This window comes from Pocillopora verrucosa, chromosome 11 (assembly GCF_036669915.1).
Source record: "Pocillopora verrucosa isolate sample1 chromosome 11, ASM3666991v2, whole genome shotgun sequence".
Classification (NCBI taxonomy): Eukaryota; Metazoa; Cnidaria; class Anthozoa; order Scleractinia; family Pocilloporidae; genus Pocillopora; species Pocillopora verrucosa.
This window is the reverse complement of record NC_089322.1, coordinates 16346392-16372637: the sequence shown is the minus strand read 5'-3', so window position 1 is coordinate 16372637 and position 26246 is coordinate 16346392. Positions and strand designations below refer to the sequence as shown.

The 26246-nt window shown below is 37.4% G+C and overlaps 1 protein-coding gene and 2 long non-coding RNA genes across 3 annotated transcripts; 2 read left to right on the top strand and 1 right to left on the bottom strand.

Annotated features, from left to right (window-relative positions):
- Positions 1-10121: 10121 nt before the first annotated feature.
- On the top strand, positions 10122-12401 carry LOC131794972 (uncharacterized). The gene is made up of 4 exons (XR_009341012.2): positions 10122-10291; positions 10694-10764; positions 11744-11768; positions 12105-12401. It is a non-coding gene; the product is annotated as an uncharacterized lncRNA (long non-coding RNA).
- Positions 12402-12869: 468 nt separating this feature from the next.
- Positions 12870-19280, top strand: LOC136277060 (uncharacterized). Its single transcript, XR_010715767.1, has 3 exons — positions 12870-13107; positions 16526-16626; positions 19150-19280. It is a non-coding gene; the product is annotated as an uncharacterized lncRNA (long non-coding RNA).
- A 245-nt stretch (positions 19281-19525) lies between these two features.
- On the bottom strand, positions 19526-23111 carry LOC136277058 (E3 ubiquitin-protein ligase TRIM71-like). Its single transcript, XM_066158703.1, has one exon. It carries the CDS (start codon positions 22064-22066, stop codon positions 19862-19864), a length of 2205 nt encoding a protein of 734 aa, XP_066014800.1. The 5' UTR covers positions 22067-23111; the 3' UTR covers positions 19526-19861.
- Positions 23112-26246: the final 3135 nt, after the last annotated feature.

The window sequence follows — 26246 nt, the reverse complement described above, 5'->3', positions numbered from 1 at the left end:
TTCCAGAAATATATTTGGTTTTTTGGTGGACAAATTCTCTGCGCTTGTGCATACTATAATATCGTTCGGTTGTCGACAACTTGGAAATTCTACGCTTCTTATCAGAGGGCTCACACTATTTTGCGAAACGAAACAAAACGAAACGAAACCAAATGAGAGCGTGATAACAAAACTAAAGGAATAATGCAGATGTATTTTCTAATTAGGTAAAGATAACTTTCACACCAAATGTGATGTTTGGGTTAAGAAATGTAAAGCGATTCCAAAAATTAATTGTTTTTAGTGGATAATTCTCCGAGCTTGTGCATACTACAGTATTGCTTGGTTGTCGTCACTGAAATTCTACGCTTCTGATCATACCGCCGGGCTCGGTCTCAAATAGACTAAATGCCCGGCAGTCAGAAATTTTCATCAAAATGCCACTGAAAGGCTCCTTCAAACTTCTAAAGAGTAGCAGATGTTTGTTTAGAAATGTCAAGCGATGCTAAAAATTGCATTGGTTTTTCAGTGATCAAGCTTGAACCACATGAACATGTCATAAAGCTTGGGAGGTCAGGCTAGTTTCATTCAATATGTTGTCTTCGTGACAGCAAGGGCCAGAATGCAGTATGTCAGAACACCTTCAGTTTTGAAAAAAAAATTGGCGGGAAACAGTACAAAAAAAACCTCAAATAAACCTATTGATAATCCAGTAATCGATGTTTGTTTAGATTTCCCGAGTGATTCTAAAATTATTCAGAGGACAAATTTTCCGAGCTGATCGAACCACAAAATCGCTCGATTTGCCGACTCTTGAACAGACTGCCGGGTGTCCTAGCGGATTTGGACCCCACAACAAAACTGAGTGAAAACATCACCCTTGACGTTCTAATAGAATTAGATAATACTTTACGTTCTAGTGCGTACTAAAGTATGTTTTTGATTCAAAACATGCGACTGGCAGCTGGAAATGACCCGTCGGATGTTTCTTTTGACCAAGGGAAAATGCGCAAGCATTCAGTTTAATGCTGGGAGGAAGGTCGTTTTTTAACCTTTTCCGCGATAGTCGAACACCGCTGGATTCAATTCGAGACAAACTTTTGACACTAAATTATTTTGTTTTTATTCAATGTCCGAGTGGTAGGACGACATGGTACAGTGCAAGGTGTGCGAGGAATGGTTGCACATGAGCTACGAGGGATTTAAGACTGCCCCGGAGGGCGAGTGGCTCTGCACTGTCTGCAGAACTCTAGACTCTAAACGTCTTCGTAATTGTAAAGGTGTTATTTCGGATTCCTCAACGGTTAATATTCGTTAAAATTAGAAAATAAGATTGAGTTCAATGTAATAGTCTCCACTTTTGTTAAGACTTAGACATTTCTCAATAAACATCTGATACTCTTAAGAAGTTTGAAAGAACCTTTCAGTGGAAGTTGCGTGATAATTTCTGACTGCCGGGCATTTAGTCTATTTGAGACCGTGCCCGGCTGCCGGGCATTTAGTCACAGCCAAAATATAAAAGTGACAAGCTCGCTCCTCGTAACACACTCCGGTAGCAAGAAATCGTTTGTATTCCTAAATTGTGTGATATCTAAGGGGTTGGGAAAGCATCTCAATTTTTATATGTGTTCATTCAGAGGTTCGCCATAATTTATTTAAAAACACACGTAAGAACGCTTTCTGAAATTGGTAAAAAGTACTCTTTCTTTCTTAATGGGTGATATTTCTCAAGTCCAGACCAGAGCCCAGTTGTATATAGGTTGGATAACGCTATCCAACAGATAAATCGCTATCCGGCGGATAAGTGAATGCAAAACATATAGCGTTGTCCACCGTATAACGATTTATCTAACGAAAAAGAAAAGATCGTAGGACAGAGCTTTTAGAATACACTAATTGATACTCTAAACATTTTAAACGGCTAAAATCTGGTAAATGATTCTGTCTAGTGAGAAAAGGTGAACAAAACGCAATGAATACCACATTGATTAGCGTTCGGTCAACGTGTTAGTGATTAACTCTTTTTGAAAAATTGATTTCTGTTCTTTTATATTTGAGTTTAGAGAACTTAAACTAGTTCAAACCTGTATGAACATTTCAAACCAAACTACAGAATTTTATTTAGCGTAACCGGCGATATCAGCACTAGACTTCGGACACTCCTCCCTCCTTTTCCCTCCTTTTACGAAGCCTGTGAATGGCATAGAATCTACAAGCCCATTATTTCTATGGGCACACGCTTTTTTTTTTCGCAGCTGGCGCGGTTTTCGCGTGATACAAACAGGTCTCTTAGCATTCAGTAGGAAATTCAGATAAAGTCTCGACACTTGGTCTTGTTTATTGCAGTGTGGTACTTCATTGTTGGAACAAGAACTACAAAATAGGTTTGCTAGTCTAATTGACAAGTTTAAGAAGTATAATGAGTGGGGGCCTTTTTCTCGAATGTCTAAAGAGACCTGTGAAGATGTTCTGTTTACATTCAAGATGGGCTTTTCAAAAGTTTGAAAATTATAAAGTAAAACTATCCACAAAAGATAGAAAATGGACTGGCTACTTCTCTGCTCTTTAAATATTAACTATAAAATATGGTTTGGGGTCCGTTAAGTTACTGGTACTTTCAAGAAACAAGCCCCTGAACGTAATACATGAAGATGGCCCTACCCCTTTGGCGAAAATTTCTTTTTGACCTTGGTAGGAAGATAATAGTCTTGCTGCAGAATCAGAAAAAAAAAAATGGGGTTTAATCTTGATCCAGCTTTAAAGTTAAAGACAACTTGAAATAGTATCCACTAAGGAGGCGAAAGAGGCATAAGATGTTGTTGTTGTTTATTTCTGCATAAACCCACACCGCCCCTTGAAAAAAATTTCCAGAGAACTGACCTCTCTGTATAGTACCCTTCTAAGTCAAGTAGCCCTATCTCCATCTTTACTACCCATACCTCAGTACTTCACTTGGTGATACAGGCTCTCATTGCCCATTCCTTCCCTAAGATAACCCTCTTCATTCAGAATCATTCTACATTTAGGAACACAGTCTGTTCACACAGTGTATGCACCAAATAACAGATTTTGCCCCTAATGCTTTCATTGTTCGAAATTTTGAACGTTTGATCTAAAACCTAAAGCATAACAATTCTAGATAAGCCCTTTCTACATTACTAAGCCAGTAACAGGCATGGAAGCATGACAATGATGGGGAAAAAAAGCCGCCTTCTTTGAATCACAGTCCAGTTACTCAAAATATTTTTTATAACCCTGGAAAGGCATTACTTGGCCGCAGATTAATACGTGTTTATCCGCAAGTATCAACAATATTTCTCACTCTTGAGAAATATTATGAACTTGTATCCACTAGTGGACAAATAATGTTCTGTTCAGTCTAGATCCATAGTTACTGAATATGTATCAAAACAAAACACAATTTTCAAACACATAAGAACGTCGAATGCACAAAACACCAGCACATAAAATCAGCTCGCAGAAAAGCTACTTCAACCTCCAACTAAATGTAAAACAAGTTCTCATTCCAAACATACAGCAAAGCTCGGTATAAATAGTTTATTGGTCTACTTGCAGTTTCTGATATTCCCTTGGTAACTTTATATGATATGTACACACACGCGGATATAAAATACTGTATTCTCAAAGAGTGCATTTCAACTGGGTGTCCTACAACCAAATCCAAAGTGATCACAACTGCTAATAATCGAGCACTTTTCAACTGAGTATCGAAAAATCAAAACCAAATTAATCATAACTGTTAATCAGAACAAAAGGTTACCATGATTATTAACTAGGAAGAACTCAAAGTAGAAACAGGCAACCTCCCAAATGCGCGGGAAAACGCGGGTGACCACTGTTTTTAGTTTTACATTTGATTGGTTGAGATTGTAACGCGAGTTTTCTGGACCAATCACAAAACAAAGTGAAAGAAAACAAAGCAATCCGGCACCACTTTCGATACTCAGCTGGAAACTACTCTAACAAAGGAATATAACAAAAGGCCAAAGATAACTCAGAGAAAAAACTGGCAAAGAGCCTGAAGTACTGGAAATACATGAATGGCCCAACTCCACAATTAATCTTGATATAGCTCCTATCTAATTGGACGAGAGGGTGGCATAGGCTTTCTAAACTAATAACAGACTAAAGTCAAGTTAAACCAATGCAGTCCATCACAACTTTTTACACTCAATTGAAAATTTATTTTAGAGTTTACAACATTACCATGTACAAGGACTAGTCTGAAAAGGAATTCTGAACATGACCAACGATTAAGTCTCTAGATACTGAAGCTGTATTACGCTACTCATTTGGTCTGATCTGTAAAGCGATTTTCTGTTGGTTATCCAGGCATTCTCGTAGTTTATTCTCAGTCATCGTCAGCATTTGTTCCAAAATTGAAACCTTCTGCACGAAAAAGTGGCTCAATGAATATGACAATCTCTCTCTAACACTGAAAAATGTAACACTGTTAACTGTATTTTAGAATAAAATTTTCACTGAATACATTGGTCAGTTACGTTTGTTTTGTCATTTGTGGAGGCAATGAAAGGGCTGAAGTGCGTGGACATCATGTGCGAATGCAATTCCCTCAAAAATTTTGTCTTTAACTGATAACAAGTAATCACATTAGCCCTCTGGCCCATGCGATTACATACACATAATGTATAACCAATATCTAGTTGCTTTCTTAAACTTGTGATTGACAAAACCGACTCCCGCTTCGCACGGTGGTCCAATTTAGTCAATCACCTGTATGATTACAGACTGGATTGGACTCCACTCAGTACTATTACTATAATTAATTAAAAGCACAAACAATCACATTGCTGAAGTGATGAATCAACAATTCTTTGAACTCTCCTTGAAAAATTTGAAGGCAAGTTTCTGATCCTAGCCATTTTCTTTCAAATTGTATTGCGACACGTGACATGTCAAAATCTTCCGTAAATTTTTAGAATGTAAATTTCTTTCCCTTTGAAGTCTGTGACCAAAATCTGGTCATCTAGCATTGTGGTAACACTCCAGGGCCATCCAAATTGAATATTAGTACTTGTCTTTCTAATGAAAGTTCCTTCCAATGTCAACTGTTGAATGCGATTATTCTCTCATAGGATAATGTTATGTTTGTCAACACATAAGCCACACGGCACATTACTCTGTCCAGCACCGTTTCCTTTCCCTCCAAACTTGTACAGGAACCGTCCTCTCCCATCAAACACTTTCACACAGTTATTATTGCAGTCAGTTACAAAGAACTTTTCCTCGTAACAAACGCAGCTGAGTGGATGATTCAGCCTTTCTGGGTCACTGTCTCCAAACTTAAACACAGGTTCACCATCAATTGAAAACACCTCAATTCTGCTGTTATTATAATCCGCTACAACAATAAAACGTTCATCACTTGTAAAACAAACACTTGCGAGATTCTCAAACTCTCCATCTACAATTCCCAGTTTTCCAAAGCTTTTCACAAAGTTCCCTGTCTGTACATTTAGCTGCTGTATTCGGTGATTACATTGATCATTCCTCCGCCACCGGAATTTCGTCATCGTTTAGGAATGTGACGTTGACTGGTTTGTTTAGTTGTCCATCCTCGTCTCCATAAGAACCAAGTTTTTCCACAAACTTCCTGTCTCATCAAATACCAGGATACAGTGACTATTCATATCAGCCACAGCAAGAACACCTTTGCTGTTCACTGCAATGCCGGCAAGACCTTGTTGCCTACTTCTCTGAAAGTCCAACTTGCCCACAACATTTAACTCTCGTGCTTTAACCTGATTAGAAAATGGATTCTTGGCAAGTTTCTGTTTCATATGTACCTGGTGCTTTCGCTACAAATTTTTCCTGGAAACCTCCATATTCTTTTTCACTTGTAACAAAACTCCTCACCTGATTCGCAGGATCTATATGTACTTCACACGATCTGTGTGCTAAATGTTTCTGATTTATCCTTCACTTATTTTGGGACAAATTAGTAGCTCTGCTTCTACACCAGCTTGAAAATTCTGATCCAGTCCTTCCATGGTCGATCCTTGTACATCTGTTTCGCTGAATTTCGTAAATCCCAGACTCAAACTCTCTGGTTCGCATGTCGACACAAATTCTACACACGCGCTTACCGGAAGTGCTGGCATTGTCGTCTTGATGAGGTCCTCAGTAGATTCTCTCTTCCACATTCTTCTTGTTTTGCATTATGTCTGAGCTGGAGCTTCTTTCAACCAGGTTGTTACTGAATTCAAATGCTTGGTCAAGTTGCTTTTCCAAAGAGACAACCGATGCTTTTCCAGAATGTAATTTCTCAATCCTTGACACGCGAGTCTTCTCGAGGGCAGTAATGGCTCCACGCTCCAATTAGCGAAGCTTTCCCATCATCTGTTCAGTTGCTTGGGAAACTTGGCATTTAGCGGCGGTAATGTTCATTTCCAACTGAGCTTCCGTCTTCTAAATTTACGAATAACACCTCGACAAGCCTCTTTCTTCCCTTTCAACAGCACGGCTCGTGCGATTATCTTTGCTTTTTTATCATTCGCTGCCTTTTCAAGCGGAACAATGTCGTGGATTTTGTGATCTGTGGTGATGCAAACTTGACATACACATCTTTGACAGTCCACGCAAAAAAACCGAGTCACATCTCTTTTGTGGTAATTCTCGTGATACTTAACGGAGCAAAACGACTGCCATTTTAACAAGGCCTTGTAGCCTGCGGCTTGAAAGTGATGCACTGGCGTGACTTTGTGTCCCTCAAACATAGTTTCTCGAAACACTTCGCGTGCTTTCACACTGTCGAGGCACATAAACTTCTCGCAATCGAAGCAGTAGTTGATCTCAGCGCTCTTCTTCTGGCATGTACTAGAGCTGATCTCATTTCCTTCGCCATTGCGTCGAACGGCAAGAAGACTCAACAAACTATTGTGCAAACTGCTTTGTAGGTCATCCAAACGCTTTCTTTCAGGGATGCAAAGTTGTGCCTGACACTTGGGGCATGGATACAGCCCTTGATTTTGTCTCGTCAGTGCATGTCTTTGCGGGTGATGATGACTGGCCCCAGGAGAATAACTATTAACCCTTTATAATTAGCCCTTAAGAGTGACTCGCATCTAATTTCCCCTTACTGTATCACCCCTGAATCAGACATGAAAGTCGTTAGAACAAAGGAAATGATCACCAACTAAAGCAGCTCTTGACTGTAACACAAATTCTCCTTGTCAGCCTCTTTAAAAATTTATGAAGACTGTTATGATGTAATGTTTTCTTTATCACGTGACTCACCTCGTGCATGTCAAGATTAACCCTTGTACCGTTGTTACTTCGCCGCCATAAAAATCCAAGTTGAGTTTGTACCTCCGGAGTCATTATTTCCCCACTAAACACTACAAAGACCATTATGGAGAATATTTATACTGATGTTATGGGGTAAAAGGTACCTAAGGAATTGAAGACATGGCAGGCCCAACTTCCAACACTTCTGGGTGAACTAAAAATAAAAAAAAATATTTTACAAGATTGACAGGTCTATCTGCATTCAGAGGGAAGTTCAGTCTTGACACTTGGTCTTGTTTGATGCAGTCTGGTACTTGATTGTAGGAACAAGAACTACAAAATGGGTTTGCCAGTCTAATTGACAAGTTTAAGGAATATCCTGGTAACTTAAGAGGCCTGTAAAGCAGTTCTGTTTTCATTCAAGATGGGCTTTTCAAAAGTTTTAAAATTATACAGCAAAACTATCAGGAAAAGATAGAAAATGGACTGGTTAGGGTCCCATCTATTTTATACTATTTTATTCCCTCAGACTTGTATTTTATTGCTATTTTACCTGATAGGGAAAGGAAAGCCACTATTTTAATTGTGTTTTACTTATATTTTAAACCTATTTTAAAGCAAGATTGAACAAGGTGGTGTAATTTATTTCTATTTTCTCTAAACAAGTGGAAAGATAACCAGCACAACAGACTATTTTACTCCTATTTTTAATTCCTACATGAGTAAAATAGTGATAAAATAGGCTGTTTTATATATATTTTCTGCTGATAGGACATGTTATGGCCATTTCCTTTGGAAAATATGAAAAAATAGGTTATCAAAGAAAATGTTGAGTAATTACAAAATAGGTCTAAAATAGACTGTTTCATTTCTATTTTTTGAGGTGGATTCTATTCCACTGCAAAATATGTATTAAATAGCCTATTTTAATTCTATTTTCTACAAAGTATCCCAGACCCACAATATTTAAAACAGCAATTAGACGCTGGGCGTGAAATTGCGCCTAATACAAGCGCCAATGCGACTAAATTTTACACTTTGGCGACCAAATCCTGGAAATTAGTCGCCAAATTGGAGACTAGAATGTTTCATCATAACCTTAACAAGAGATATAGTGAATTAAAAAGATTTGCAAAGATAAATCCGCGGCAAACTTCCTCGTTAAGTTCGTTTCCAAAACGCAACACATGCATCTTGATCGATAACTAGACGCCGTCTTGGATTTAGGTGAGCTCTAATGTTTCGCCCCATGTAAGGTAATCCAGGACAGTATTAGATTCTGGATTCCACGCTGTGGATTCCGGATTCCAGGTGCTGGATTCCGGATTCTACCACTGCAGATTCCGGATTCCAAAACACAAAAGATTCCAGATTTTAGTTTCTGATTTGCCCTTAATTTTCGCATTTCGCTTTCTAGGAATGACTTCAATGGCGGATTTCGCTATTGAAGGACATGTTTGTGAATGCATGTTTGTCTATTCATATTTCCATAACAACATTTGATAATTATGAGAAATGTATAACAGCAAATTAAGGGATAAATTTTTGACTGTCCGTCACTTAAGTCCAATGTCCATTCATTCCACATCTTTTCAGCAACTCTGAAGAGGCGAGGCCGCATTTCTTTTGTACAGGTTCCTCGAGGTTCTTCAAGTGATTTAACAGTAACAAAGAACTAATAGTTCAAATCTTTGCTTACCATTTTAAATTTGTAAATAACTGTTAGACTAAAATGTTTTTCTAGTGCAGCATAACATTGTTCCGACTGGGAAAAGATGGCCATTTTTTAAATATAAAATTGACGTAGAACTGCAAGAAAACAGCTCGAAAATATTTCCCTATCATCCCAAATTACTTTTTAAACTTTCCTTTTAAACAAAAACCGTGGTATTGAAGAAATAATGTAAACTGGAATATAATTTTAATAACATTCCTAGTAAATCGCGGACAGAAAAGCTTTTTTTCCTAGATGTAATTGGCGATGATGTTCGACGAGATTGCGCATAAAACGGTGTTAAACCAATTTAACTATACTTAAACCTTTGAAAAATCGCGAAAGATCTTCATTTACACGGTAATTTTTGAAGAATAACAGATTCTCTTTTCTATACTTCCTTTTTTCTTTAAAAGGTTAGCCAAGTCATATCGCATTACGTCGGCTATGAATCCTTCAGAGCAATGATTCTATAAGGTTTCAGATGGCCCGCCATCTTCGTCATCAGGGTCACCATTAGCAAGCCTGCAGAGCCTATTGTCCTCCTCAGACGTTAGAGTGATGCTTGAACCCTTGGCAGTGAATCCCAAAACTCGGTTTAGAGTGCAGTTGGGTGAGTTCCGATATTGTATATCGTCTATCCCAGTGTCCACCTTGTAGTACGCTAAAGATCTTTTCCCAAACTTAATTTTGGAGGGTCTATCTAGAACGCTGACAGCTTAAAAAAGGTTTTGTTTGTCTTTGAAAATGGCGATCAACTTTTTCTCACTTGGCTACCACTTTGAAGAATTAAGGAGCCAAGTGGCTATCAGAAAAAAAAATTAATTTCACGCCCCGAGACGTGTAGTGCAATAACCAGTCACATTTTATTCCTATTTTATTTGTGAATTCAAGCTTGACTAACAATGTATTGTTGTTCTATATTACAAAATAGAATTTTAAGGCAGCTGTTTGGCACCTGCACCAATCATACCTTCACTACATACACTCATGGAAATTCAAAAGTTACACTGATTCTGTGTTAACAAGATAAAGACGGGTTCAAAATTGAAAACGTCAGGCCGACGTTTTTCATTTGCTTTGTTGTAGCTTTCAAGTTTCCGTTTAAACAAATCATGTAGCGAGTTTGAAGGGCGACAGTTAAATGTGTGCTACACAACGTTCATTTGAGTGCTAAAATTTCACCGTCGAAGATGGCCTCATCGTCGAAGCGTGCACGGGTGAGCTTTATCTCCGCAGAGATTGCTTTAGAAAAAAATATTTTATGATGAAGACACCGCTGATGGGATGGACAGTGGAGAAGAAAGTGATTTAGACCGGCAGATCGAGGTGAGAAGTCAATATCGGCCATCGCGAAATGGTCGCCATCGCACATGTTGTCTTGAAATGCGAAGTTGTTCGCCTCAGATAGCCCTTTTGTGATTGATTTCTCGCGTACTTCTTGAAATTTGATTACAAATTGATTTTTGCGACTCTGAAAATCAATAATTTACGCTAAGAGTGTGTTTTTAGCGATGAGATGTGATGCGATTCAAACTATTTGCACAAGCGAAATATTAGACGCGTAATTCGATCAGCTGCTAGTTGTTGCTATGGAGAAATGCATTTTTCGAACGCGTCGGATGCTTGGAATTCGTTGGCGATTTGGCGATTTAGTTTAGTATCGCTTGTTCATTCGGTTAATTTTGAGTATTTTACGGAATATAAGCAGTGTACATTTTATATTTTTAGCGAGGGAGAAGTTGAAGATGACGATCGGCCGGAGGAGGCTTGCGCTTCGACTTAGGAACCCATGGCTCCTGGTGAGTGAAATATTTCCAACCTGCGAAATTTAACAACAAGTATAATTTCCGAATGCGTATACCATAGAATAACTTGAATTTGTTTAGGATATTATTCTATAAATGTTGAGGATAATTGATTTATTCATTGAAAATTATATTTTTGTTTGAATGTGTTGTTGGTGGCCCCTCTGCTCCTTCTGCTGCTACCAGATTCTAACCACAAATAGTGTACTACGTAAGTCCATGAAGTGGTGGAAAACTATGGTTTACCACCTATTTGACATGGCTGTAATCAATGGCTTTATCGTTTTCAAAGAGCATCAGGCTCAGTTTCCTGACAATGAAGCTCTAAAAAGGCCCTCTCAGTATTCTTTGGGTGATTTCTGGGAAGAAATTGTTGGCAACTCTGTGGTTTACCCGATTATGGTAGTCCACCAGAGAATACCATGTTGAAATCACCCCTTTCCACCCCAGAGGAATTTACAACTGTCCATATCCCAGTTTTCTCTGATACTCAGAGACGCTGTGTGGTATGTTATAAAGAGGGTAGGAGAGATTTCAGGGTTCGATCTTATTGCAATGCCCCTCAATGTCAAAAGTGTATGCATGTTAGTAAGGATTGGGATTGTTTTGCAGTGTTTCACTCTAAGAAGTACCACAGGCAAATTTTGCTGATGTTTATTCCAATGTTTTCAGATGTTGTGTTTCTCAAAAATATCAGAAAAAAAAAAAAAAACTTTTTTCACCTTGTTGCTTTTATCTTTGTCAGTGGGAATAGTTGTGATTTGGTCCTTGTTTTCTCAGGGAGGACTCTCATTAGTTAGTAGGGATGTTAAAAGGCAAATTCATTCACCCAGTAACACATCAGGGCCTACCCATCCTCCTGTTATAAAGTCGAATTTCCCAACAAATTTTTTTTTTCCTGCTAATTTTTTGGAATGACATGGGTGCACATAAAAATTCATAAAAAATTCATTATTTATTCTTTTTCTTTCAGATTTTCAGGAAATGTTGCTGAAAAGGTAATAATTAACTTCTGCTATCAATTAATCTTAAGTAACCTATACCTGTGAGGAAAAGTGACTTTGACCTCAAGTTTTATGCTATGTCTTACTTATTTTATGTTTTAAATTTTACTTTTTAGAAAAGTCCTGGGTTTCAATGATGAATTTTTTTTTTTCCTGAGAAGCCCATTTTATACACTTTAAAATGACATATTGTAGGTGTTATTCCTGTAAATATTTGTTAAGATATGAATTGAAAACTGAATGTGGACAAATTTTTGCTAATTTTTTTGGAATGACATGGGTGCACATAAAAATTCATAAAAAATTCATTATTTATTCTTTTTCTTTCAGATTTTCAGGAAATGTTGCTGACATGTCAATAATTAACTTCTGTTGTCAATTAATCTTGAGTAACCTATACCTGTGAGGAAAAGTGACTTTTGACCTCAAGTTTTACACTATGTCTTACTTATTTTGTGTTTTAAATTTTACTTTTTAGGAAAGTCCTGGGTTTCAATAATGAATTTTTTTTTTCCTGAGAAGCCCATTCTATACACTTTAAAATGACATATTGTAGGTGTTATTCCTGTAAATATTTGTTGAGATATGAATTAAAAACTGAATGTGGACAAATTTGTGCGTTTTTTGTAACTGCTGGTGTTGGTTTAAGTTTCTTTCTTTGCCAAAGAGTTGAACGCGAAGGCTTGCCTTTAGCGTCGAATCTCCACTTTTTATTGCCCGGATCGTCGCTTGGGTCATGTTTAACTGAAACTGATCAACAAATCGATCAGCACAGCAACCAAGCTTGCTCAGAAGTGGGCTTTGAGTCTTTATTTCCTCGACAACTTTCGGCCACAAATCGTGCATTTGTAATACGATCGATTCTTGTCCATTATTGCTACATAGAGTGAGTTCACATTATTTATATCGTCGTCATAACATGGATCCAAGGTAGAAGTCAGCATGTACTTACGCGCTTCTCTTGAAACTGCAATCGGGCAAGCCAGTGGATTCTCTTTACTAGCCAATGACAATTCCCAAAAGATCCACGTGATCACGTCCGAAATCAGAAACAAAGAAGACTCCATTTCGCGCTCATCTTTGAATGCACTTTTCAACGGTTGATAGCTCGTGCTTCGTGTTATTTCTTTACTTAACTGTTTTACCTAATATGACATTTCTAAAGATGGGTTTTATCGTGGTTCAATGAGAAAACGAGAAGAGCGTGAGTTTTGTAGGTGAAAAGGAAGTCGTTGGCGCCGTGGTGTTAAAAGAAGGGACAACAGTTGACATATCGACTGGTACGAACAAAGGTCGAATGGCCATTTATAAAGCTACGAATTTGAAAGTTGAGGTGAGTAAAAATTGCGATATTCGTTACGTGATCAAAATCTTACCAAAGAAATAGATATAACGGCTTGAATTAAGCTTACACAACGCTCAGCGCAACTGAAACTCAAATAATTCTGAGAATGGAAACAGTCACTTGCATGCCACAGTTTCTTAAGTTTACACTTTACAATGAAATAAATCTGGTAAAATTTTCGCACAGCCCATACTAAATTATGCATTCAGTTCTTGGATAGAGAAAACAATTACAAAAACAATAGATTGCCTTTGGGAAAACAGATTTTTTTTTTATACAGTAGTATGGGGCCGAGCGAAAATTTTACCATAAATCTATCAGTAAGGTTTCAAGATTACTTTGTTAGTTTCGAAGCGCGTAACTTGTGTACTTTCCTGTTATGTTAGTTCCGGTCTATTATTTCTTCGTTGGTTAATGATTATTACTTAATAAGTTTTTTTTATTTCAATCAGTTTCATTTAAGCACACGTACCAAATATTGTGTTTCATATTTCATTTTGTCTGCTATTCACGTACGATCCGCTATCGGCGATTTTATCTACAATCATTAGGAGCTAGACCAAAGTATGTTTTCTTTATTTCACATTTAAGATATTTCCCTTTCTTTAGATACGGACATCGATTTATTTTTCGCTTTCAGTTCACTTTATAATCGCTTCATTGTTAATTAGGCTAGTGTTACATTTCTCAGGGATATTTTCTTAGTTTGGTTTCTGCTGCATTTTCTTTTAGTTTGAACCACACAAATTCAGCTACAACGTTACCATCAATCATAATTACGCTATCTTCAATCTTACCTCGCCCTCTTCATCTGTGATTTCACTCCGATCTCCTTATTTTCGTTTGTAATTTTGATTACGTACTTCATTTGATTAAACCGTGAATTATATTGTGCGTTCGGATTGTCTTCTCCGCTACACTAGTAACCTTTGAAGGTTACATACTTTAGTCACGTTTTGGAACATTCTAGATTCATAAAACAAACTGTGATTAACCAAACCTGATTACATAAAGAAGCCCTCCTTGATAAAAAACAAAATAATATATTCAGCCCTTTTTTTTAAATTAAAATCTATGGAAGAGATGTGCTAACTCCAAGATGAAAGTCATTCAATATAGTAGAAGTTCCAATCCCAGTGCACTTTGTTAAATTAGGATTCCAATGAATGCCCTTTTCCTTATAGCTATCTAAGGCTTTGTCTGAGCTCATAATTTTTTTTTTTATGCCATGGAATCCAGATACAAAATGGAAAGGCTTCTTGTAGACAACCTCATTCAAGGCCTGCAGAGAAAGCTGTAAGCCTAGGAAAAAAAGGCAAACACCAGCTTAGGATAACTTCATTCTAATTTATTGTTACAGTTACAACAAGATTTTAATTGAGGATAATTCTTATGAAGTTTTCCAGAAAAGAAAAAGAAATCAAATTCTGTCCTAACATTACTACTTGTTTATGTTAAAATACAGTCAAAATATTTTACATGTAAACCTAAGTGAAGTGTGTAAATAAATTTCATTGAATACTTGAATTTTTAGTTGGGATTTTTAAATTTTTAGTATTTATTTCATGTTAGTTGCCTCAATTTTTGCTTAAAATTCCCAGTAATTCTTAACATTCCTAGAAATTCCTGAAAATTCCTAGGAATTTCTGGCAAGTTTTTAGATTTACAGCCTTTTAGGGAAAGTCGTTGGTGCTCTGTTGGCTATTAACTTGGAATTTCTGGAAATTTCTAGGTTTTTAGAACCAGTGTTGTTACAGTTCGGAATTCCTAGGAATTCCCTTTTTGAATTTACCATGAAAATTCACACCTGCTATTCCTAAGAATTACATTTTTTCCTTGGAATTGCATATACATGAGGCTCTACTTTAAACCTATTATAAGTGTATTTTTATCCTATTTTTTCAAGTTTTTTTCCTATTTTATCCCTGTTTTATGTCTATTTTATGTCTCTTATAACTATTTTATATATTCCTATTTTTTCCTCCTTTATTCCTATTTTATGTATATGTTAAACCTATTTTAAATGTAGGTATTTATATCCTATTTTTCCCAATTTTTTGTATTTTTTCTCTATTTTCTTTTCTAACTAATGTTTCATTAATGCTATTTTAATCCTATTTTATCATCAAATTGCATTCCCCTTTTTCTCCATTTAAAGCTATTTTAAAGTTATCTATACAGTAGTTATGCCTTGCCAACCAGACTATTTTTTTACCATTTTTTGTTTCAGAATAATAGGTTTAAAATAGTTTTAAAATAATTTTAAAATAGTCTGGAAAATAAGGAAAAAATAGTTTAAAAAATAGATATAAAATAGGCACTATTTTAGTATATTAACTTTAAAATATGGTTTGGGGCCCTTTAAGTTACTGGTACTTTCAGGAAACAGGTCCATGAACTAAATGTATAAAGATGGCCTTACGCCTTAAGCGAAATTTTTTTTTTGACCCTTGGCAGAAAGATGATAATCTTGAAGCAAAATCAGTAATACAAAACTAGGGTTTGATCTTGATCCTGCCTAAGTGTTACAGACAAAATAGTATCCACAGAGGAGGCAAAAGTGCATAAGGTTGTTGTTTATTTCTGCATCTTTCTATGATCTAAGCCCACTCCGTTTCGGAACCCAGTCTGTTCAAACAGTGTACACACCAAATAAGACATTTTGCCCCCTAATGCTGTCATTGTTTGGCCTTTTGAAAGTTTGATGTAAAAAATAATACATAATAATTCTAGATAAGCCCTTTCTACACAGAAGGCAGGTTTGTTACATTAAGGCGGTAACAGGCATGGAAGCATGACAATGATGGAAACAAAACTTTTTAGTGCTGCCTTTGTACCTGTACTTACTATAAATCTTTTTGATAACTCTGAGAAGGCCTTAATTGACTATGGGTTAATACAGATTTATCCTTGAGTGTCAACAACATCTCACTCGCAAGAGATATTATAAACTCATATCCACAAGAAGACAAATATTGTTCTGATTAGTCTAGATCTATGGTTACTGAATATGTATTTAAACCAACAAAAACTTTAAAACACAAAAGAACATCAAATGCAGAGAACAACACATAAAATCAGCTCTCAGAAAAGCTACTTCAGCCTCCAACTAAATGTAAAGCAAGTTCTCATTCCAAACATACAGCAAAAGTTGGTATAAATTAAAATACTGTATTTATTCACTTATAAGGCACACCATTTTTTACAAGAAAATATGCTTGCTTGATCAAAATCTGCTCAAAACTTGGGGTGCATCTTACAACCGAGTATTTTCGCGTAACAAAATATAACTTTTCCAAATTTCCCTAATAAACTGAAATGAGTATGTAAATAAATACCAATAAATGAATAAAAAAAAGACAAACAATGTTGATCATTGACTTAACTGATTTTTGGTTCTAAAAAGAACCAGGGTGGCTCTGAAAGGAACCGTTTGTTTGAAAGCTGGAGAACAAGACATGCTGTTGGTTTCTCCATTTACAGACCATCAATTCCGATAAAATTGTAGTAAGTACAGTAATTTCCCGTATTTATGTGAAATTTTCATTTTGCTTGCTTGTCACAATAATATTGTCTTTGAAAGTTAAGGGTGCGTCTTGTAACCAAGTGCACCTTATAAGTGAATAAATACTGTAGTTTATTAATCTACATCTAGTTCTGATATTGCCCTAGTAACTTTATATGATATGTACATCTGGATATAAAACACTTTATTCTCAAAGGGTGCATTTCAACTGAGTGTCCTACAACCCAATCCAAAGTGATCACAACTGCCAATCATCGAGCACTTTTCAATTGAGTATCAAAAAACCCAAACCAAAGTAATCACAACTGCCATTCAGAACAAAAGGTTACCTTAATTATTAGCCAAAGAGAACTCAGAGTAAAAACAGACAACCTCCTTTAAAAACATGGAAAAACACCAATGACCAGGTCATGATTGATTTTAGTTTTAAATTTCCTTGGTTGAGATTGTAACACAAGTTTTCTGGACCAATCACACAATGAAGTAAAGCAAAACCAAAGCAATCCAGCATCACTTTTGGTACTCAGTTGGAAACTGTTCTAACAAAAGAAACATAACAAAAGGCCAAAGACAACTCAAAGAAAAACTGGCGGAGCCCGAAGTGCTGGAAATACACAAATGGCCCACCTAATTGGTCAAGAGGGCAGCATAGGCTTTCTAAACCAATAACAGACTAAAGTTGAGATAAACCAATGCAATCCATGACCACTTTTGACACTCAATTGTAAATTTATTTTACAGTTTACAACACTACCATACAAGGAATATTCTTAACAGATTCTGAACATGACTAATGATGGTCTCTAGATACTGATGCTGTATTGCGCTTCTCATTAGGTCTGATCTGAAGAGTGATTTTCTGTTGGTTATCCAAGCATTCTCACAGTTTATTCTCAGTCATCATTAGCCTTTGTTCCAAAATTGAAGCTGTCTGCAAGAAAAAGTGGCTCGATAAATATGACAATCTTTCCCCTACACTGAAAAATGTCTTTAAAAAATCAAATATTATTGTGTCCAAGCCCAAGTTAATTCATCTCCACATTGGACAAAATGTTTGCCTTGTCACTGTACAACAAAAAGAAATCATATGAGACTGTTCATGACCTTTTTTCAAACTGCTGTTTCAGAAATGAACCTTATCTTGTGATCAGGTGTTCCTTTTACCAGGTGGATGGGGTCATTAGGAGAAGTGCATCCCCACCCCATGGCTCTTGATTTCTAAAATACTTCCCTGTTCAGAAATGTTTCCACAACAAACCTGTGTGAGCACATCCAGCTGGCCAACAATGTACTCCAGTGTCATGCTCAGTTGTAGAGGAATATCTCTTTTTTCCAGGGGTGTGGTAAGGGGAAGCCGAGTAGCCGGAATGCCTCCTAAGCCATCAGCCTCCCCAGTCCTCCCTGTTACTTCATCTAATTTTCTCTTTCTCTGAAGAATGAAAAATTTACAAGAAAACACCTTGGTTAACTTGGCATTTAAACTGAACCAAGTAAGGTGGAAGGGGGTCTTGCAAACATTACATCCTAGCCATCAACTGATACAATCAAAGTCAAAAAATAGTCCTAACTAGCCTACTTCATCCAAAGAAGAGTTTTTAGTACAACAAAAAAGAATCGATCTATTACTCATGCAAGCATTCTTGTTGCACAGTAACACACATTTGCAAAACAACCAAGTAAATCTATTCACAATGTATTTAGTAGGATATTTGTTTTAACAATGGTCTATGCTATACGAACCTAAAGGATAAGCACTGTAGAACAGTTCATGAATACAGTGGAAAAATTCCTATAATATCAGTAATTCATTCAATCAATTTACATTTTCATAATACTTAAGGAACTTGTTCATGAAAACTCCTGCATGCATAAAATATCTAAAGAGTAATAACTTGATGCATCCAAAAGACTCCTCAGTCTATAAACAGTTTCTGATCACATTTCACATGCAATTCCTCCAAAAGCTACCGAGCACTATGAAATTGTTTAATTGTTTACAGCGTAATCATGCAAGCTACTATCCAAAAGTGATAATTTAAAAATTCTAAATAAAAGCATGATCCATCTGATGACCAAGTTGCTATTATCAAACTTAACTAAAAGTCTTCCAAAATATGCTCATGAAAAAGTCTTCTTGCTAAAAAAATGTAAAGTTGACATGTAAAAGTTATCAACACCAATTAACACTAATCAGTGCCACTGTACAGTTATTTGCAAAAATGTATATTTTGCCTTTACAACACTCCAAAGTCTTTAACAATTAAAAAGCTTAATCACATTTGAAATCAATTTAATCAAAACTAAAACAAATTCTCCCACATGTTTGGTTATCACCAGCTTATTTGAGTGCCAATAAGACAGTGCAGGCAACATACTTGTAATTGCATAAAAATTATTGAATAGTAGAGTAGACACATCATGCTTGTGAAAGTGGACAGTGTGTATCATATGCATGTGCAGTTATGGTGCATTTTGGAGAGTTAATGTTTTTTTTATGTTATCAGATGTGGGGCAAAATTACTGAATGCTGACTGGCTGAGACAGAGGGCATTTTTTCTTAATCACCACAGCATTTTTAATAATTAAGAGGGCACAATTACTTGATGCTGATTAACCCTTTAACTCCCAATATGTCATTAGTAATTATCCTGACTGTCTGCTATACAATTCTTCTGATGTTACTTCTGAGAATTTGATATTGGATCAACTAATGATCGCCTAATTGATACTTTTCTTGGTTCTCATCACATGTCTTCTTGATTTTGTATTGATATTGTAAGGAGAAATTCTGTCTTGGTGAGTCATGGGAGTTAAAGGGTTAAGCCTTTTTGTTGTTTGCTGCAATGATTTATTGATTGTAATTTATCTAAATGAAGCCATGTAACAATGTTACCTGTATTTTGAGAATAAAATGTTCATTGAGTCCTTTGGTCAGTTATGCTTGTTTTGACATTTGTGACAGCAACGAAAGGGCTTAAATGCTAGGACATTGTGGGAAATTGCAATTTCCTAAAAAATATTGCCTTTTCAGTGATAAGCAAGTCATTGCAAGAGCCCTTGGGCCCATGCAATTACAGACACATAATGTATAACCGATGATTAGTTGCTTTCTTAAACTTGTGATTAACAAAATGAATTAACAAAATAATAAAACTTGAAGATATCCACAAAAGGTTTGCCTGTCAAGAATTAATTTTTACTTTCAAAATTGGGCATTCAATTCAGAATGTAAACTTCTTTCCCTTTGAAGTCTGTGACCAAAATCCGATCATCTAGCATTGGGGTAACACTCCACGGCGCTTTAAATTGAATATTAGTATTTGTCTTTCCAATGAAAGTTCCTTCCAACGTAAACTGTTGAATGCGATTATTCCCCCTCTCACATAAGAAAACGTTATGTTTGTCAACACATATGCCAAACGGCTGATTCAACTGTCCATCACCGTTTCCTTTTTCTCCAAACTTGTACAAAAACTGTCCTTTCTCATCAAACACTTCCACGCAGTTATTATAGAGATCAGTTACAACGAACTTTTCCTCATAACAAACGCAGCTGAGAGGATGATCTAGTCTTTCAGGACCGCTGTCTCCAAACTTAAACACAGGTTCACCGTCCATTGTAAAAACCTTAATCCTGCTGTTCTCGTACTCCGCTACAACGATGAAACGTCCATCACTTGTAACACAAACACTTGCAGGATTCTTTAACTCTCCATCTCCACTTCCCTTTTTTCCAAAGCTTTTCACAAAGTTCCCTGTATGTACATTCAACTGCTGTATTCGGTGATTACATTCATCTGCCACCAGAATCTCATCATCGTTTAGGAATGTGACGCCTATTGGTGTGTTTAGTTGTCCATCCTTGTCTCCATAAGAACCTAGTTTTCGCACAAATTTTCCTGTATCATCAAATACCAGGATACAGTGACCTTTAAGATCAGCCACAGCAGTAACACCATAACTGTTCACTGCAATGCCAGCAGGACCTTGGAGCATTTCTCTCTGAAAGTCCAACTTGCCTACAACATTTAACTCTCGTACTTTTACCAGAATAGAAAATGGACTCTTGGCAAGTTTCTGTCCATTTATCTTCACTTTCATTTTATAAGTACCTGGTACTTTCGCTACAAATTTTGCTTGGAAATTTCCATCTTCTTTCTCACTCGTCGCCAAACTCCTCACCTGATCCGCAGGGTCCAAGTGTATTTCAACACGATCTGTGTGCCGAGTGTTTCTGATTTCTCCTTCGCTTGTTTTGGGACAAATTAGTAGCTCTGCCTCTATACCAGCTTGAAAATTCTGATCCAGTCCTTCAACGGTCGATCCTTGCACATCTGTTTCGCCGAATTTCGTAAATCCCAGACTCAAACTCTCTGGTTCACATGTCGACACAAACTCCACACTCGAGTTAACCAGAAGTACAGGCATTGTGGTCTCGATGAGGTCTTCGGTTCGTTCTTCTACATTTTTCTTGTTTTGCATTATGTCTGAACTTGAGCCTCTTTCAACCAGGTTGTTACTGAACTCAAATGCTTGGTCAAGTTGCTTTTCCAAAGAGACAACCAATGCTTTTCCAGAATGTAATTTCTCCATCCTTGACACGCGAGTCTTCTCGAGGGCAGAAATGGCTTCACGCTCCAGTTGACGAAGCTTTCCCATCATCTGTTCGGTTACTTGAGAGACTTGGCGTTTAGCTGTGGTAATGTTCGTTTCCAACTCAAGTTCCGTCTTCTCAAATTCACGAATAACACCTCGGCAAGCCTCTTTCTTCCCTTTGACCAGCTTTGCTCTGGCAATGATGTTTGCTTTTTCATCGTCCGCTGCCTTTTCAAGCGGAACAACGTCGTGGCTTTTGTGATCTGTGACAATGCAAACTTGACATATACACCTCTGACAGTCCACGCAATAAAAACGAATCACATCTTTTTTGTGGTAATTCTCTGAGCAAAATGACTGCCGTTTGAACAAAGCCTCGTAGTCTGTAGCTTGAAACTTTTGCACTGGTGTGACTTTGTGTCCCTCAAACATAGTTTCTCGAAACACTTCGTGTGCTTTCACACAGTCGGGGCACATAAACTTCTCACAATCAAAACAGTAGTTGATCTCAGCGCTCTTCTTCTGGCATGTACTACAGCTGATCTCGCTTCCTTCGCCACCGCGTCGAACAGCAAGAAGACTCAACAAACTGTTGTGCAGAAAACTGCTTGGCAGATCATCAAAGTGATTTCCTTCAGGGATGCGAATTTGTGCCTGACACACAGGGCATGGATAAACACCTTGGTTTTGTCTCGCTAGTGCATGTCTCTCTAGGCATTCACAACAGAACGTATGAAGACAAGCAATGGTCTTCGGTTTCGTGTAAGTATCCGAACAAATCGAACATGTTACATGCTCTTTGAGGTTTTTCAGAAGTGACTCCATGATCACGAATTGTACAGAGAAACACAGCCCTGTTTTGTTTGAGGTTCCGAGAAACTGACTTGGATTAGAATTCTATTTAAAGCAGCGAATTAGATCTCTGTAGGATTGCGTGATCTTCGCGCAGTGATTGACGGAGTGACATTGCAATTTTTTTAACCGAATGTCTTCGTTCTGTAGACCGAATGTGTCGCTCTAGCCACTGTATCACGAAGAACAACATGCTACGAAGGTTTGGAAATAAACCATCTACCTCATTTTATCATTGCAACATTTAGCGCCGTTTAGTGAGTTTAGGATTAAGCAAAACTTGTTTTACTCCACAAGAAAAATAAAACAGTGTTCTATTAAAGGCAGCGAATCGGACTTCTTAAGAAGAGATCTCGTGTTCTCTAGTGCGGTATTTGATAGCTTCAGTTTTGGATTTCAGTGTTTCTGAGGAAGCGTGAGAGAGTAACCATAAACAGTTGTCTAGTTTTCATGTGCTGTCACGAGAGACTAACGGACAGGGAAAATCTGCATTCTTATGAGGACGGAAACTAGCTTCTAAAGGTTGTAACTTATTTTGAATCGCTTCCGTATTGCATTTGGTGCGGATCGTGGACTAGGATCAATGTCAGGGGAACTGCTTCCCTACCATTTTAAAAATTAAAGATAGTAGGGCAAAGTTTTAATAATACACTGATTTATATTCTTGCTTTTTTAAACTGCTAAAATCTGGCAAATGATTCTGTCTCGAGACGAAAAAGGTGAACAAAACGTAACAAATATCACATTGACTAGCGTTCGGTCAAAGTGTTAATGATTAACTCTTTTTAAAAAATTGGCGCCGGCTCTGTTTTATTTGAGTTTAGAGACCTTAAACTAGTTCAAACCTGTATGAACATTTCAAACCAAACTACAGCATTTTATTTAGCGTAACCAGCGAAGTCTACGGGCAGTCCCTCCTTTTCGGCAAAGTCCGTTACGCGAGTCGAAAAAAGTCAGTGAAGAAAAAATTGTTAATGCTCACTCCCAGGGCTCAGAGCGGCGCGTGAACATCTTTTTTTTTTTCAGCTCTGATTTTTTTTCTTTTAACTCGCGCAACGGACTTCGCCCAAAAGGGAAAAAACCGCTTGGCTGCAGTTATTCGCAGCCACACTATTTTCAGTTCATTCTTGTGACCATGCAACTGTCAAACATCAGCCTTCCGGTTCAACAAATGTAAATTTCATTGAGACACAACCAAAATCCTCCAACCCTATCTACCCCCACCATGATAAATAATCACCAGCCCCAGAGGAAAAAGAGGGGGGAATCAGCATTCGCCGACAGAGTATCGAGGGGGACTATAGAAAATTGACTACTAGTGAGAAGGGGGATCATAAAAATATTGCATGGGGGGAGGCCAGGGGTTATAGTGGGGGAAATCTACTGTCACCAACAGAGTATTAAAGGGGACTATAGAAAATTGACTGCAAATGAGAAGGGGGATCATAAAAATATCACAGAGGGGAGGCAGGGGGTTATAGTGGGGGAAATCTACTGTCACCAACAGAGTATTAAAGGGGACTATAGAAAATTGACTGCAAATGAGAAGGGGGATCATAAAAATATCACAGAGGGGAGGCAGGGGGTTATAGTGGGGGAAATCTACTGTCACCAACAGAGTATTAAAGGGGACTATAGAAAATTGACTGTGAATGAGAAGGAGGATCATAAAAATATCAGGGGGGAGGCCGGGGGGTTATAGTGGGGGAAATCTACTGTCACCAACAGAGTATTAAAGGGGACTATAGAAAATTGCCTGTGAATGAGAAGGAGGATCATAAAAATACTGCAAAACCTTATGGAGGGATCAGGTAAATTTCGTTGAGACACAACCAAAATCCTCCAACCCTATCTACCCCCACCATGATAAATAATCACTAGCCCCAGAGGAAAAAGTGTTAGAAGGGTACCTGAGCAAGCCCCACTTCAACCACTTCTGGGTCACCAACAGCAAGATTCCCAGGCTCTGCTCCAGCTCTGACCTGTAAAATGTAACAAATTAATTAACAACCTTTTCAACATGTTCATTGTTTTCAAGCAATTATTAATGGAATGTTGAAGGTAATCTGAGATTGCTTTGGTTTTAACTCACTTTGCTCTGTGATTGGTCAAGAAAACTTGCGTCTCTTTCTGAACCAATCAGACTCAAAATTCCAACCAAGTGTGACTTGATTACTTGCATTTTCCCATGCTTCAGCCAGTTTGTTTGCTTTCACTATCAGTTTTCATTAGCTGCTCATGTTATTTTCTTTTCATCTGGTTGGTCTTTGAGATTTCTTGGGTTTGGTTTTACAACCCTACCCCCTTGGTGGGATATCAGTCCATTGCAGGTTACCATCCTTGCATTTCATCAGGTTTCCTTGACAGCAGTACCCATTTATAATCGCGGGTGAAGAGGAGCACTCTGATAGTTAACTGTCTCACCCTAGAACACGACACAATGACTTGTCCAGGTCTTGAACGCAGAGCTCTAGACCTTTAACCCCTTACTCCCTAACATCAGTATGCATATTCCCCCAACTGTTCTTTAAACGTTTCCCAAGGAGCTGACAAGGAGAATTTGATTAACAATCAAGAGAGGTTATTTAGTTTATAATAATTTCCTTTTTTTCTCATAGCCTTAATGTTTGATTCTGGGGTGATATTGAAAGGAGAAATTACATGCTAGTCACTCTTAAAGGAACAACAGGTTAAGCAGCCATCTTATACTTAACTTTCTTGTTTGTTCCTAAAATTTCCTATCTGATGAATTCACAGCTTGTCCAGACTTACCTCGGGTGCAGCTTCTTTAGGCAGAGTCCTTGGAGGGGGTCATGAGTATGGGGTGTTGGTACAGATGGAGATGCTGCCCTTTTTTTGTGGGAGTGTAGCACTGAAAGCATCACAAAAAGCTATTTAACGCACCACCAGTCACATGTAGGAGGCTTAAGCAGCTAAAAAATTAAAAACAAACAACAGCACTTACCCACTATCATTACAATTAAATTCTTCTTTCTGATACACAAAATACAGGACATGTCACAGAAATTAAAAAAAGATTGTTTACATGTGGCACTGAATAAGAATTGAGTCATTGAGTAGGTTTAGGTGCAGTTCACAGATAAGAGCCCCAAAATATGTAACTATGTTAAATATGTATAGAACACATCTAGACCTGACACAGACTGGTCTTGACAGACAAGCAAATATGTCTTGAACAGTGTTAAAAATCCACCCTTATTCTGGGATGTCACAATCTGTCAAACATTACCCTAAAATAATGTGAGAATGTCTTATAGGATACAATTCACCTTAACCTTCACTAACTGCACAAGCAAAATTGAAGAGGTGGAGGGAAAAAAAGCCTTAAGTGACTTGTGATGAACTTCAAGATTCTCCTTCCAAATTGTTTTGTATTACCTCACAAAAAAAAGGGAAGTTGGTGTTCCGCCCAAAAATAGCCTTGAGGCTTTTCTCTTATCACCCCTTCAACTGTTAACCCTTACAACCCTAAGAGTGACAAGCATCTAATTTCTTCTCCTAATTTCACCCCTGAATCACACATTAAGGTCATGAGAATACCTGTAGGAAATAGGCACTGACTAAAGAAGCCCTTCCGATTGTTCAACAATTTCTCCTTGTCAGCACTTTAGGAAATGTAGAGCAAACAGTATGGAGAATATGCATACTGATGTTAGGGTGTAAAGGATTCACTCACCTTAACTAGTACAGCAGACTTGAGTTGAGCCTTTGCTCGACAGTCTTTTGAATGACTAAGTAGAAACAAGAAAAATAACTTATTTACTTTTTGCTTCATTAACATGTCATTTTATTCTTAGCACTCTTTCAATTACCGTAATTTCCGGTCGATTACCCGCACGGCCGATTACCCGCACCGGCCGATTATTGCATACGGCGAAAAAATAAGTCAACGGATTACCCGCACCGGTGGATAACCCGCACGTTGTTATTCAACTTTTTCGGTGGCGAAAACGTGACATTAAGGCGATACATTTCAGTCTTTCGATTCAGACATGTGCACAATTCTGTGTCAATATTAGCTTATACTTTATTGATTGATTATTGCTGCTGCTCTATTACCGATTTCATCGGCAAGAGTTATTACTCTAAGCTTATAATCAAACGTAAAACTGTGACGTGGGCGTTTTAACTT

What these genes read in the sequence shown, in the direction of transcription:
- LOC136277058 (XM_066158703.1), bottom strand. Translation starts at nt 22,066, where the DNA reads ATGGAGTCACTTCTGAAAAACCTCAAAGAGCATGTAACATGTTCGATT.